Below are 15,362 nucleotides of genomic sequence, written 5' to 3'. Positions count from 1 at the left end.
TGTACCACTTAAGAGGCTACAAAGTTATGACTCTTCCACAGTTCTTAATTATTTTTATTCAAATATTACAAAGTAAATAATTTCAAAATACTGTCTGTAAACTTTAGATCAACTGTACTAACATGCATTTTGGCTGTGGCAATGGACAACTACAGCTGTTCAATTGCTATCGCTTGTCAGCAAAGGAAGGTGTTAAGCTACATAGAAAATGCTTATGACAGTGGAAACAAATTTTATCACTAGTGATAAAATTGATACCTCCTGTGGGACAAATCTAGTCAAAACTCAGTATCTAGCTGTGTGAGTGTCTCTTGTGTCAGGGGCAGAAGGGCAGAACCAGTATGTAGGTGTTCACATCCTGTTTTTTCACACCCATGGTCAACAGCAAGGTTGTAAATTTTAACATGCTTTTTTGGGTCATGCTATTCATGATGCATGACTTGGAAAAAGTCTCTAAACGCTTCAAGTAACACTACTTTTTTTTTTTTTTTTTGACCATTACTGACTTGATGAATGGATAGATCCAATGGGTGGGGTGTGGGAAAACAACATTTTTTTTTCCTTTGACAACTAGCCAGAACTAGTAAAAGTCTTAACTGGAAATGTTCAAAAAAAAAAAAAAAAATTACTCCAAGGGAAATTTACCTAAAACTGTCTGTAAGGAGTAGAAGTTTGACTTGAGTAGATTCCTGGCCATGCAGGATCTTGGCAGGGGCCAGAAAGTCTTAGCTGAGGGAGGAAGCTCATGGTGAAACTCTTACAGTGTATAAACTCCCAATTCTCATATCTCCTATCACAAAGCTGAAAACCCTTTATATTCTTGACTCTGAACTTAGTTCTACTAAAAATTCTCTCAAAGTTCTCAGTCATCTTCCCCATGCAAATCAGCGCTCCCATACCTGCTATACTTGCTCAGCTTTTCTGGTAACCTGATTGTTCTGGTGCCTCTTGTCCTATGATTTTCCTGGACATGGGTATTTAGGGTTTTTTGCATTGCTCATGATCTTGTCTGGCTTGCCACTAAGGGAGGAAAACAAGGCATACTACACTAACAGCTGAGACCCTTGGTGTCTTAGAGGGAGGTTGGGGGTAAAATATAACAGGTCCAAGATTAACAATTTATGAAATGCCTTACCAGCAATATTTACAGGTATTAAAAGTGAGAGAGCCTGAACTCCTTAATTATTGGCCGTGAATGTAGTATTCCCTTTTCAGCACTTTACTGCTAGTGCACCATTACCAGAAAATATACTGCTGGCATTATTTCACAAGGAGCTTTGAGAAATTACCTTTTTTTTTCATTGCTGTGATTTTTCTAGCTACATGGATGACTGTATTTCTATACATTCATAAATATCTACACTTGTACCTACTTATCAGTACTCCATAAACTAACCAGTGCACATTGTATTAATACTTGCACGTGAATATTAGGCAGTTCATGCTCCCACTGAAAGCAAGATGTGCTAATTGTCAGCCTTCACACCTTTTTTCACATAAAAATATGAGGATGAATTTTGGCTTTTCCAGGACACAAGAGTTTTATAAAGGCTTTCCTAAAGCTCATATGACACAGTGGGTATAGAACAGGGTTAATGGCTGAATTCACCCACAGAAGCCAAAATGAAGTCTCATAGAGTGAATACTGCACACAGTGCCCATGGCAAGCTGCTCTGATGATCATCAAAAGTGTATATGGAGCCCAACACAAACCAAACACACAGACAATAATTGCTAAAGACTTTGCTACTCTTTTATCCCGGGAAAGTCTGAATCTATTTGCCATAGTGTTAGCAATGTCCACTCTGCTGGTGGTGTTGCATACACTTTCTGTAGTTTTGTAGAAACAGTTCCTATGAGGCTTGGTCTCAACTTCTACGTGAAGTGGTGGAAGGTCTTGATTGACGTTCAAATTTAATGACTGGTTGTCAAGCTTATGTAGGCTGAGCCTTGAAGCCTTTTTGGGAGGAGAAAGGCTGCTTGCTCTCTTCCTATGTTTCTGTCTGTTAGCAGGCTTTACAAAAAATATAGCATGTTCCCTTTTTTTCCCCTGGAAACTCATTTCACAGTCCTCTTGACCAGGTGATAGGTTTTCGTTTCTGAGGGATGTGCGTTTCCTGATGTTGAGGTAAATGCTTAAGTTAAAGTATGTAACAGTGATGAAAGGTGTAAAGAATTCAACAGTAGAGGCAATCATTAAGAAATACCAATTGTAGAAGAATTCTGCATGACATTCTCCTTCGGGGAGGATGCTCTTTTGGGCAATGTACTCCCAACTGAGAATGGCTGGACCGTAGAGAAGAAAAGCAGCAATCCATACAGCGATCATCTTCAATATTGCATTTCTGGTCATCCCCTTCTGAGCCCTGTAACTGACCTGAGAGAGAGAAAAGTCACATATATTACTAGTATCTCAAACAGTTATGTAGCTACCTTGGAATGTGGCCCTCTGTCACTTGTGAAGGTTGATAATATATTGGTTTAGGGATGATGGTGATGCCAAGTTTACTGGTACCACAGAAAAGCTATTTCTGAAATATCCATTCCAACAAACATCATCAAGGTGACTGGATACGTTCTGAGAATGTGCATTGGATCCTAAAAGCTAGAAAACCAAGGCTTTTCCAAAGAAAATAACCACTGCTACTCCTCGAATTGGTTGACAGCCGTTGCTTACATATTCAATTGCATTAGCTGTCATACCAGTTTACAGGATGTCTAAAAACATGGCCCTTCAAAACTCACTTATTTAGAATTTTTAAACCATTTAACTTAAAATACATAAAAAGATCTGAATTCATAAAGCTCTTTTTATTTTTGCTTTGTAGAGAGAGAGCCTTTTTTTTCTTAATGTAAAAATCACACCAAAAAAATTTAATGGATAACAGCTTTTACTTCTGTTTGATATCCTTAATGTCATTCTTTTATGAAGTACTTGCAGCACTCTTATATGCAATTAAGATGTGTAGATGGAGTGTTGCGGTCTGCAAAGTGCTTTACAGGAAGAATACCTAATTTCACTTATTTAGAAAACAGAATCTAAGGTGCAAAAAAATAGTATTTATGTTAGTAATACTGAGCCAGTAAATTTTATCAGCAGTAGAATTCAGTAGAATCTTAAGATCTTCTGCTTCTCAATATTCTAATTCCCTGGTGTACTGGACAATATTGATATAGTGAATTGGAATTCAATCTTAATATCTCTACAGTGGCCACACAGTGTTTTGGAATATGAAGTCCTCAAGCTTGAGTTCTGCAGAGGGTTCACATTTACTGCCCCAATCTGTGGATCTTGATCTCCAAAGCTAATGCTGTTCTGGTAGAATACCAAACACAGCTGAGGAATCCTGAATCTGGTCTGATTCTGCAATCCTGGACAAAGCTACTAATGATTTCAGGAGCAGTCTGTAGGAAGATTATCATTTTCACTGAGGAAGAGAATAATTTAGAACTTTATATATTCCTGTTCATATGTTCTTCTACTGCCCTAACCTAACAAGCATCTTCTATACTTTTGCTTGGGGAGGGATTTTTATATGGAGGATTAATGTGAAGTATTTTGAAGTGGCTGATTTTTTCCATTTATTATACCAGTTTCCCTTTCTGAAACCATCCAGTCTATATATTTATACTATGTGTATGGTCATGAGAGTTTGGTTTATGAAAGCAAATTCATGCTAATTCAGAACCTAGAAAATAAAGAAATTGTAAGTGTTGACTGTTTAAGAATTAATCTGTTCATTTCTCCCTCTTGGAAAAATAAGGTAAAACACTAACTTGGTAAAACACTAACTTGCATATAAACAGTTTAAGTGATCTTGCAGCCTCTCTTTGTGCTGTACAATGTACTTTGCCAAAAAGGTATCATTGCCTCTTAGTGTGATTTAGAATGAGCAATGAAGCTAAATTAACATTTTGAGGAAATGTGGGTGGAATAGGGGGCTGAAGAATAACTAAGTGTGTGTAGAAGAGTGAAACCTACTAACCGCTAAAATTTATTATTTTGACACCATCCAAAACACTTAAAGGCCATATGCTGTAGGTGAAAATGAAGTTGGCTTTTGATTTTTGGAAATTCTGGTTTATTCCTCTTTTGATAACCGACATGCTGCATGACTGAGGCATGGATCTAGCCATTTTTGTGGCTGTTAACATGGAAATAGCATTTACATCCTTTGAAAGATGTTAATTTATATTCTGCCACTTTTGAACCATACACAGCTGTATACACTAATTCTCCCTGAAAGCTTGGTACCCATTGCAAGGAGATCTCTCTCTGCCTTGTGCTGCATCTGGGATGCAGCTAGGCTGGCTTGGGCATTTATTTGTTAACAGGTGCACCGCCATGTTCTGAGGGAGATGGTCTGTTTCATCTGTACAATACTTTTTAATCTTACCCAAGGTGTGGCTGGAGAGGAAATAAGTACACCTTGTCTCTTTGCCCTTCTAGCCAGAAGAGCTGCATATACAAACTATGCCCATTTCTAAAGCAGAGTGCCTCTTCCAGTGTAAAAGTGACAAGCAAATGCTATTTCTGCTAAAGCTGATCACTCCCAGAAATATTTCCAGGACCAGGGGGAACTGCCTAGATAACCCCTGTCTCTTGTGGTGTTGGAGTGAGGCGCAGCTGGTCTGGGAGCCAGGTGACCTAAGCAAACCATCCTGCTTGAAAGGGCAGCCTTGGAGACCCTGCAGACCACCCTCAGGACCACTTGCCCAGCCCTTACCGCTTTGGTGACAGAGATGAACCTGTCGAAGCTGATAAGGACGATGTTGAAGACGGAGGCGGTGCACACCAGGTAGTCCACCACCAGCCACAGCTTACACAAGCCCCTGCCGAGTCTCCACTCGCCCGTCAGCACGTAGGGGATGTAGAGGGGGATGCAGAATCCGCCTGCGGACAGAGCTCGGCGGTGACACGTGCAGCGCCGCGGACCCCAACCCTCCGCCCCGCCCGGCGCCCCGCAACTCACCCACCAGGAGGTCGGCGATGGCCAGGTTGAGGAAGAAGAAGTTGCCCTGCGTGCGGAGGCTCCGGTCCACCACGAACGCCAGAATGACCAGGGCATTGCCCAAAACCGTGGCCAGCACCAGCAGCCCCATCAGCGCCGCCAGCAGCGCGGCGGTGGCGGCGGCGAAAGGCCCGCCGCGCTGCCCGTCCGTCGCACAGGCGTTCCCCGCCGCCCGCGGGCTACCGGAGTGGTTGAGCCACGGCAAGTCCTGGCCCATGGCTGCCGGCGGAGAGCCCGCCGCGCTCCGCCGCTCGCCAGCCCGCCTCTGCCGCTCGCCCCGCGCTGCCGTTGGCACCGCCCCTGCCCCGCCACAGCCACCGCCAGGCGGAGGGAGGGGCCGGGCGCGGCGGAGGGGTGGCTCGGCGCTGCCCGCAGCGCGTCCGCCACCCCCCTGGTACTGGGACGGCGCCGGTGAGGCAAAACTGTCCGGAGTCCTGCCGCGGCGCTGACAGGGCTGCGGGAGGGAAGGACCCGTTCCCACTGGCCGCGGGCTGGCTCCCTTCTGTGAAGCGCAGCGAAGTAACGCTTCCAACGGCCGCCCGCCCCTCTAACGGCTCCCCAACGGCCGCCCGCCCTTTGTCTCAACGGCTCTTCCAATTTCCTCCTCGCACGCTGTCGCTGGCGGCGTAGTCTCAGTTGCCTGCCTTCTATCTATGGCTTATGCCCTACGCCACGTCTGAGAGGGCTCTCAGAGGATCTTGGTGTTTTGCCATGCTTGGTAGACTTTCTGCCCCTTGCCACCTACCTGGGCGTTTGGCTGGCCCGGCAGAGCCAGCGGTGTGGCGATGAGCTGGGCGGCCATCTTGTGCCTCAGGGTGAGCTCGATGCTCGCAGCCTCATGAGGTGGACGAGGCTGTGGCCACCTCAGCCTTTCCATCTGTGCTTCTGAGTGCATCTGAGGGAGCACTGTCTCCTTGTTTTCACAAAACGTGTAGGAACGCAGTATTTCCGAGACCTCTCTTTCCAAAACCGACAGTGGATTTAGACAGTATTTTAAAGCGCGTTGGGACAGTGATGTTGGAGAGCCAGTTGTACCACAGAAGGCAGATCCATTGCAGAAACCAAACACATCAGCAGCCAGGAAAGGGCTAAGATTTCTTTCAGCTTCTGGCCAGATGGCTGACCCAGCACGGGGGAGGAGGACTGGGACACCGTGACTGCTGAATGAGCTGTGGAGGCAGCTGAAGCCTGTCAAAACTGAAGGGTAGTTTAAGAGACAAGATGTGGCCTTCCTCTAGTCTCATGATGTGGCCCACTGGATCATCATCTGCTTTAAAATATGTGGCCATTGATGGGCTTTGCCGTCATTTCCATGAGAGCTTCCTAGAGACTGTAAGCAGTTTGGGACTTGCTGCCATCGTTATGGCCCCTTTGTCATTAAAAGAAAACGGAACTTGATCAAAAACAATCACTGGATGTGCATAATTTTCACTTAATTCAGCCAGTGTTTCATATGTGGTAAACTCTTTTATAAAAGATTTGCATAAATCTGTGGTGTGCAATAACAAATTTCAAAGCAGTTACAGCAGCTTTCTAAAGAGAGAGCTATTCAAATGGACATCAGGTAAGACAAGAACTGTTTTTCTATTATTTGTCTGAGGTTGAGCGTGTATTCTCAGGGTAACTGTGTGGTAACTCAGGTGGATTGCCTTTTCCCCAGAGCGAAGCATCAAGCCTTTGTCAATGTTGGAAGTACAAATTCCAGGCCAGGTAATCCCTATAAATCAGTAGCTCCACAGAGGCGATTTTGCAATTTACACTGCTTATGATATGTCCTCTCTATTTATGTCAGTCCAGAGACAGAAATGGCAGCTGCAGTCTAATGTGTATGAGCAAAATACTCTTTTTACATGCCCCCATATCATTATCTCCCTAAAGCAAATAAGTAAAGCCACACAAAGCAAAAGTGACAGGAACACAGAAGCCTTAGCTTATTACCACAGTGATTATTATTATTCCCTAATTTGGGGACTCTTTTTCACTTCCCTTTGAACCCAATTGGCAGTTTTCCATTCACTTCAGTTTGTGCAGGATCAGCTTGTTGATAATTACTGCTATCTGATTCTGCTGTGGAATATAATAGATAAAAGAGGCAGCCAAGAGACACAAAGAAGAAAAAATAAATGTCTCAATCACTAGGAAAACATGGGAGAATTCATTTATTCTTTCACGAATAATTACTATATTCTTTAACTCCTCTAATGTAAGGTAATTTTACAGCAGCTCAGTGAGTTTGCAGCATGTACGCTTGTGTATTGTATTTGAAGTAGCTTTTGTAGTGGATTACCTCCTTGCAGATTTTGAGATCTCAGTAATTCCCATAATAACCACCTTTACTGTTTTCTGATGTTCCTTTATTACTGCTGCTTTGGCAAGGCATGATGACTGCACCTCTTAACAGAATTCTGTTCTAAAAGCATGAACCATCAGTCCGTAACTCTGTACTTTGGGGACTTATCATTGAAGTCTGCGCTAGTGCTGTCCAGAGATTGTTGCAGACAGCAAATCCAAGTATGCACTAGGTGGCCAGCGCTCTCAGAACAGCAGCATTTTACAAATCCACACTTCAAGCATTTTCCTTTTCCCTGAAAAAGGATTTTTTCATGTCCCATGAATTACTGACTTTTTTACTGAGCTATATTGTTTTTCTTTTAAGAACATTAATTCTTGGGAGAACAGCTTCACTTTACTTCCAAATATATGTTATTGTGGTGTAGATATGTGCACACACTGGGAAAAAAATCTTAAAATGAGGACAGGAAAGCGAAGAGAGCTATACCTCATCACCTCCATTTTCCGAGCACTCTGTCTTTGAGGGAGAACACACTGATTGATGGGTCCTGGCAGGATGAAGTAGAAGTAGATGAAGAACTCATTTTATAAAATGCCTGTGTGTAAGACTGAATTATAGACTTCTGAAAACATATTTGGCACCTGATCTTTATCGAATCCTTGGAGCAAGAGACATAATGGCTTAGAATTGGTAAAGAAGAATGACAACAGCCCAAGAAAATAATGAAAAATGCAACATTTTCAAAGGCATATCAATACTGAAATGTTTTGAAATTTTAATTTTTTTCCCCTGTGATTTCTTTAGTGATAATTGTTTTCATTTCCATAAGACTTAAGGGATTTTTGAAATAGAGCGCTATCTGAATCATGCAGTTTCCCATGACTCTAGCACATGTGGGTGAATATATCTACAGAAATGTTAGAAAAACAGAATGTTTTTCCCACACCACAGGCGGATGACACCTTTCCCAGAACAGACCAAATTCATCTTCCAAATAGACTTGGACAACCACGTTGAGAGGGGGTAGACTCCAGCTGGCTGTATAGCCTGCATTCAGAAGATGCAGAAGACCTCAGCTGAAGTCTCTTCTTTGAAATACAATTAATTAAATAAGGTAGTAAGCACACTTACATTGGATCTTTGCCTGAATCTGAACTCAAAGCTAAATCGTTGTGTCTTTTACCAAATAACATACTGTACATAATGTTTCTTCCTCTGCTTGTTCCTTTTAAAGATACTTAGGTTTAGTTGTAGGATTTCACATACAGGGTAACTCTTTCTCGGTATGGCACAAACTGTCTGGTACCAAAGCTTTACTTAAGCTTTACTCCCTCGTGAACTGAAGGGCAATTGTTGCACATTTCAGTGAAGTTTATGAAAGCGTATCATAGCTGGAACCTTCACTTACATAAAGAAACCTATACATTAGTAGTTTTGCAAATTTCTGACAAAACATTTTCTTGCTAATAGCTCCATTTAATATTTATAGGTTGTTGTCAACTGTTCTCTTGCTGTGAGTGATTGGTATTTGACAGAGAAAAGGCTTCCTTGGCCAGGAAAAGAGGAACGACTTTTAGACAGTCTGAGAGAATGTATACACAGCTTTATCAACCGGTAAACCAAATTCTGCTGTCAGACAAAGCTGATCCTAGTTAAGTGAATGGGGGAAATGAAATTCTGCTATGATCATTTCCTATTAACCTTATACTCTTTGCCAGTGAGGGTTTTGCTTGCATACTGATTCCCTTCTTTTTGTTTAATGTTCTGTAGATATCTCCATGCATATGATGCAATTCATATTTTAAAGTTCTTGTTCCTGCACATGTAGAGAAAAAGCACCTATTTGATCTGTGCCAGTGGAAAGGCTTCTGCTTCAGAGTGCACAAGGTTACCTGTGCATAATGAGGCTTGTGGGATAGCAAGGTTTGCTGTAGGTATCAGTACCAACAGCTGGCTATAGTTATCCCAGCCTGGTTTTAAGGCACTTTTAAAGGCATTGCTAAAGCTTAAAGGTGATGTACTACTTCCTTAATAGCACAAAGAAAGCAGACTGCTATCCCCTCAGTTCTTGATGAGCCACATTGTCACCTGTTCAGACATCAATGAACTGGTTTCCATCCATTTCAAGTGCGATTTACTGCTTAATGAAGTCTTGTTGTGCATGTAAACATGAATGCAGTATCAGGGAGGTAACAGGGGCTAGGCCAGGATGATTCGGTTCTGCACATCAGATGATGTCATGATTGCCATGTCACACTCTACATGAATTCATCCAAATATCATGAGCTTGAGATCCTCTCTACATCTGTCTTTATTGTTTTAATAATATTCGTCACGAAGGAAGACTCATGATTTTGATGGATATAGATGAGATATTTGAAATATGATTTAGCTAATGGAATTGGATAATTAGAGTGCAATAAGGTACCAGAAATAGTTATCCCATAGGCAAATGCCTTAAAGTTACACCAAAATTATATTAGCATTGAGAAGCACCATAATGAAATATATTATATCCTCTCTTATGAGGATGTCATAAGAGAGATCCTACGTCTGTTTAGCCTGGAGAAGACTGAGAGGGGATCTCATCAACGCTTATAAATATCTAAAGGGTGGGTGTCAAGACATTGGAGCCAGATTATTTTCGCTGATGTCCAGCGACAGGACAAGGGACAGTGCTCACAAACTGGAACACAGGAGATTCCATCTCAACATAAAGGAAAAACTGCTTTGCTTTGAGTGTGCCAGAGCGCTGGAACAGGCTGCCCAGAGAGGTTGTGGAGTCTGCTTCTCTGGAGAGATTCGAAACCTTCATGGTTGTGATCCTGTCCAGGCTGCCTTAGGTGATCCTGCTTTGGCAGGGGGGTTGGACTAGATGATCTCCAGACGTCCCTTACAACCCCTACCGTTCTGTGATAGGCAACAAATGGTTTTATTTCCTTTTGCTCCTTCTGGATACATTCAGCAGTTTCACCTATTATTACTAGTACCGTCTATTACCAGTTCTGCAGCGCAACGTATTTGGCATTTTTATCCTTCCCATCCTGGCTATTTGACACATCAGTATTTCACTTAGGCAGTTTCACTTATGTTGCCAGTATCAAAGGACATCATCACAATTTTGTCTCTTAGCTGCAAGAACATTACAGAGGACTGAATGTTTTTTGGTTGCACTCAGAGAGAGAGCTGGACAGACTTCCAAAAAATGTCTCCCAACAATGTATTGGTGACAAGAACACTGCAAAAATCAGAGGTAGCTGGATAAGCTGTGGCTTACTTCTTTTGTAGTTCATTCTTCCTTAATCCTTGGAAAAGTTCCTTTTCCTCCTGGCCTGTTACTTCTTTCATTTGCCCTGATAATGTCCAGATACATAATCTTGCCAATCTGCAACAATATTTCCAGCCAGTGACACTGAAGTCCTGGGAAAATGGTGTTTCTGACATTTGGATGCATTTGCTCAATATCTTCTTTTCCACCAGTAGATGTCATTCCCCAGGAATAAGCTGGCAACATACCTGCTTTCTGCATCTCTCTGACCCAAGCCAGGAGTGTATTTCCATGGCAAGCTGATAATCACAGATTCAGAATATTCTCCACAGCATCTCTAAACCTGCATTTTATCTGTATCAATAGTAGTTAAAGCTGTGTCAGCATCTGTTGCAGTTTTTACAGCTTTGAAAAAGAGTTAGGGTTAGTTTTTTTATCAGGACTGTCTATTTTTAATTTTTAGCTGGTGTAGCAGTCCCCAACACTGTGACCTTAATGCCCATGCCTCTTTGGGAAGTTAATGCCTATTTGCTTCAATGGCAGGATGTGAAATTTCAAGCAAATATGAATGCGTTGCAAGCAAAAGATGAATGTAGTGGTGTAGTGGCTCACCATTGTTACTAATCAGTGACCCAGTTATTGTCATGTAGGCTTTGTAATAAAACAGCATCAGATCGTTCTGATACGAGCAGATACCTTTTGATTCCTCATGTTATTGGTGGGGTATAAATTCTTACACAGGAAAAAGGGAGTAACTCAATTTTCCTTTATTTCAAGCTTCACTTTTACGCATTCTCTAATACCTATTTTCTCAGTTTATGCAGAAACTCAACAAATGTCTGCTATACTATATTTAGGCTTATTTTTCTTCTTTCTACCTTTGAATATTACAGAGTTTCTTTATCAGGATATATCCGTTAGGCTCTTACTGCAGTTGTGTCATGGTCAGTGTTATATTGGAAATTTACAGCAGAGTTGATACGCGTGCAAAGTGTAGCCTGAAATTCTGTTATGGATTTAGGTGGTCAAGGGAATAGTTATGTATCATTTTTGGACTTGCATGGGAATTTTATTATTTAGGATTGTGTCTTTGTTACACTATGCTTAATAGCGGTAGGTAGGAACTTGAATGTCTGTTTGGAACGAAATTTTTGTTTTCAGGATTTCTTTTCATTTTGGATTGGAGAATCTGTGGAATCTCAATCATTAGAGATCCAAAAGAATAGTTTCAGCAGAAATCTATTAAGAATGATGTAGAAATGACTGAACATGCCTTGGAGAGGGAATTGGGTTAAATACTCTCCCAGACTCCCTTCCAGCTTTATTTTCTGTAATTCTACAGCTCTGCAGTGATTCTGCCTCTTGTCTGTTAGAGGAACACAGAGATGTTTAGAGGCTGAATGAAAAAAACCCAAGAGCAAATTCTTCTACTGAGGTATGAATGTCAGTTAGACTGTTGGTAGAAAATCTGGTTTGTAATACAGTTTTGCTGTCAGTAGTTTTCTCAGTGTCACCTGTGATGCTGTTACATTTATGCACCCATATACAAAAGTAGTTGGTCACTAGATTTGTAAATGCAGTTTGACTTAAAGCAATATAGCAGCATGACAGTTCTAGTTAATTTTTTAAAATTTTAGCTTGCAGACAGGAGGCAATCAGTTGGTTATTTGGGCTTTAGTTTTCTCAAGTTTTAAAAGAAGATAGTGAAGGGATCCAGAACTTTTCCTGTATTGGTAAAGTTTGTGTGCTTCTTTACAGAACTGACAGTGATGTGTTTAGACCATTGCTGAGGGAAGAAAATCTTGTCACATTGAAAAACTCACAAAATTGAAGACAAATAGTATCATGGAATCGTTTAGGTTGGAAGAGAGACCCCTGGAGGTCATCTGGTCTATGGACCACAAAACAGGGTCAATTTTGGAGTTCTATCAAGTTGCTGTGGGTCCAGTCCAGCTGAGTTTTGAATGGCTCCAAGAATGAAGATTCTGCAGTCTGTCTGGGCTCATTGCAGTGCTGGACCACCTCTGCAGTAAAAAAACGTTCCTTATATCTAATGCAAACTTCCCTTGCTGCAGCTAGTGTGTATAACTGGATTATAAAATACGCTTGCCTCTTGTGGTGCAACCCTGAGAACAGTGTGACTGTCTCTGTAATTAGTCCTTAGGTAGCAGAAAAGTGTAATTAGATAACCCTTAGCTTCTTCCTCTTCATATTGCTGTGCTTTGGTGAACCCTCACCGGAATTAGCTTGTTTGCATTTTGTCTTTGAAACAATGAGTCAGAATTTCAGAGGATCACAAAAGACTTATTTGGGTAAGAAAAAAGAAAGATGCTGCCTGCTATTGACTTCATGAGCTACTAAGAGCAGGAAGCACAGAATGTAGCAGACATCCAACAGCAGAAACAAGGGAACACAAATGAAAACAGCCTTCCACTGCCCACTCTGACAGCAGACCATCCCACACTGATTCCCAAGGATGTTTCATGATGGCAAGGTAGATGTATTTCTCACAAAATGAAGAAGCTGTGTGTCTGTCTGCAAGTATATGAATTCATGAGACCGGCCCACTTTCAACAGCATGGGGCCGAGGACTGTACAGACCTAATCCTGTCAGAATTAACTTGCAACTAGGTTTCCCCATTTAATTTACTCCTCAGGCTTCTCCTTAATAAGAAGAAAAGGTGAAATGAAGATGTGTATCCGTGTAAGAAAAAACAACAGATTTAATGAAACTAAATAATTGTCATGACTTATTACATCATAATTGACAAATTAACTTGGAAAAAAAGAGGAAAAAAACAACTCCCACAACTAGACAGGAGACTTAGACATATCTCAAATATACTAGACCAAAATCAAGAAAAAAGCCAACAGGGGAAAAGGTTAAATAAATAAAAAGAACCAAAATTAGAAAAAAGGAACTGAGATCTTCGAAGAGTCAGAAGTAGCTTTAAGGATCATTGTAAAAATGCTTGTGCTAGAGGTGTGAATTGTGCATATTTTATGTGAGATACAGCATCTTTGTGATAATGCCCCTTTATACACCCATTCTACTGTGAATTGAGTTGGGATAGTGCTTTATCCTCAATATTATGTTTGGCAGGAGATTATTGCTAGTCTGCATAACTTCAGCTAAGGATTTAACCTTTTGTATCACTAGTTTAAGACATGGTCCATATGGTATACTTATTTTCCAGTGAAAAAAAATCATTAACATATTTAAGGCAGAAATAAGTTAAAGCATATGCAATAGTTTGGCAACACAGCAAGAAATAGAAACCTGTGACAGAGATTTCTAGAACTGCACAAGGAATTTGAGCAGATCATATTATCTCTACCATCAGTGGAAAACCTTAAGCAACAGTCCTTAATGCAAAACGGTGGTCAAAGTCTTACAAGAAATGACACTGTAAATCAGGTTACTAGTTGTACAACTTGTACAACACCTGCAGGCAAATGAAGTAGGTTACTGGTCCAAATTATTGATACCAAACCCCAAAATTTCCTGTTGCTACCTTTTGTGAGGTAAGGGAGAGAGAGATAAACGGTCAGCAGGGTTCTTTCTTGATCGCGATAAGAAAGGCCCAACAACAATTGGCTTAAAAAAATAGATGTTTTAATAAGATAGAATAAAAAAGGAATAAAAATAGTAAATCTTACAAGATGCTGGGAACTCCATGTTTGTACAGTGTCAGGCAGACCCTGGATGGATTTTCAAACAGCATGCTGCACAGAACCCATCCACGAAGAGAAGCTCCTCTCTTTGGGTCATCTGAGCTATTATATGACTTTCTTCCAAGAAAACAATTCTATTCATCATTTCTACTGCCAAATAAAAGAGAAGTTCACCTAAGAACTCCTTGCTGCACTTCTAGATAAAGATGAGGCACGCAGGTAGCGTAATTTCCAGTACAAAGTGGAGTTGCCTGCAGGCTCCTGTTACAATGGGGTGATCCTGGGACCAAGGACGTTGTGCAGCCCAACGCAGGCCTGAAGGCGAAGCTGTTCCCACAGCACAGAGCAGCGCAGGTTTGGGCCTGCTCAGGTTTTGTGGATCACTAACTCCTTCATATACAATGGTCTCCTGGTCAGGATCAGTACAAAGAGAAAAAAACTCTGCAGTATGCACACAGTTACATCCCCCGCCTCCCAGCTATACCCTGCAATGACATGTATGTAGGCCGTCTTTGTAGTTATAAATCGACAATTCACAAAAGAGATGTAGCTACATGAAATATATATGAAGTGGTCCAAAGACCACTGAGCTAGATACAATTTCATTGATTTCAGTGTACTTGAGTCAGCACCTAATTGTGCATTTTGCTGAAAAGCATGGAAGGATCCGTTTTAACTCATTGCAGAGGGAACATTGCAGCACAGAAGTAGGAGGCAGAAACCTGTGTTCTGTTCTTGGTTTTGCCATAAACTTATAAACTTGGGGTCATAGAAAATCACCTAGATTTTGTGTGTCTCAGTATTCTTGCATGGGACAGGGTACTTAAAAGTCTTCTTTTGAATATATATTCTAGAAGCAAAAGCTTTAAAAATTCACATTATTAGAGGGATTCGTAAAACAATGTCAGCAGAACAATAGATTTCATATCCTTTTTCTGTTTATAGTTAAACTCAATAGGCAAGGCAGCTTCCACCCGCCACATGTTCAAATATATTCATCTTTGCTTGCAGTGATTAAGCAGGCTGTTCCCATTAGTGTCAGTGGGAGTTAAATAACCAATTATGGAACATTAAGAGGAAATGATAGCCTTTAATCATTCTTAAAAAAAAATCA

The 15,362-nt window shown here is 41.3% G+C and overlaps 1 protein-coding gene across 2 annotated transcripts; it reads right to left on the bottom strand.

The window, feature by feature from the left end:
* Positions 1-33: 33 nt before the first annotated feature.
* Positions 34-5,304, bottom strand: LOC141741891 (histamine H3 receptor-like). Of its 2 annotated transcripts, XM_074583038.1 has the most exons (3): positions 4,974-5,304; positions 4,728-4,894; positions 34-2,377 (listed from the first exon to the last, which is right to left on the bottom strand). In XM_074583038.1, the coding sequence occupies exons 1-3, from the start codon at positions 5,227-5,229 to the stop codon at positions 1,493-1,495; spliced, it is 1,308 nt and encodes a 435-aa protein (XP_074439139.1). In that variant the 5' UTR covers positions 5,230-5,304; the 3' UTR covers positions 34-1,492. The 2 variants fall into 2 exon arrangements, with proteins under 2 accessions (XP_074439139.1, XP_074439140.1); XM_074583039.1 differs by lacking the exon at positions 4,728-4,894 and having other exon boundaries at positions 4,978-5,304.
* Between the last annotated feature and the right edge of the window lie 10,058 nt (positions 5,305-15,362).

Source organism: Larus michahellis, chromosome 4 (assembly GCF_964199755.1).
Source record: "Larus michahellis chromosome 4, bLarMic1.1, whole genome shotgun sequence".
NCBI classification, from domain to species: Eukaryota; Metazoa; Chordata; class Aves; order Charadriiformes; family Laridae; genus Larus; species Larus michahellis.
This window is presented reverse-complemented; position numbering and strand designations above follow the sequence as displayed.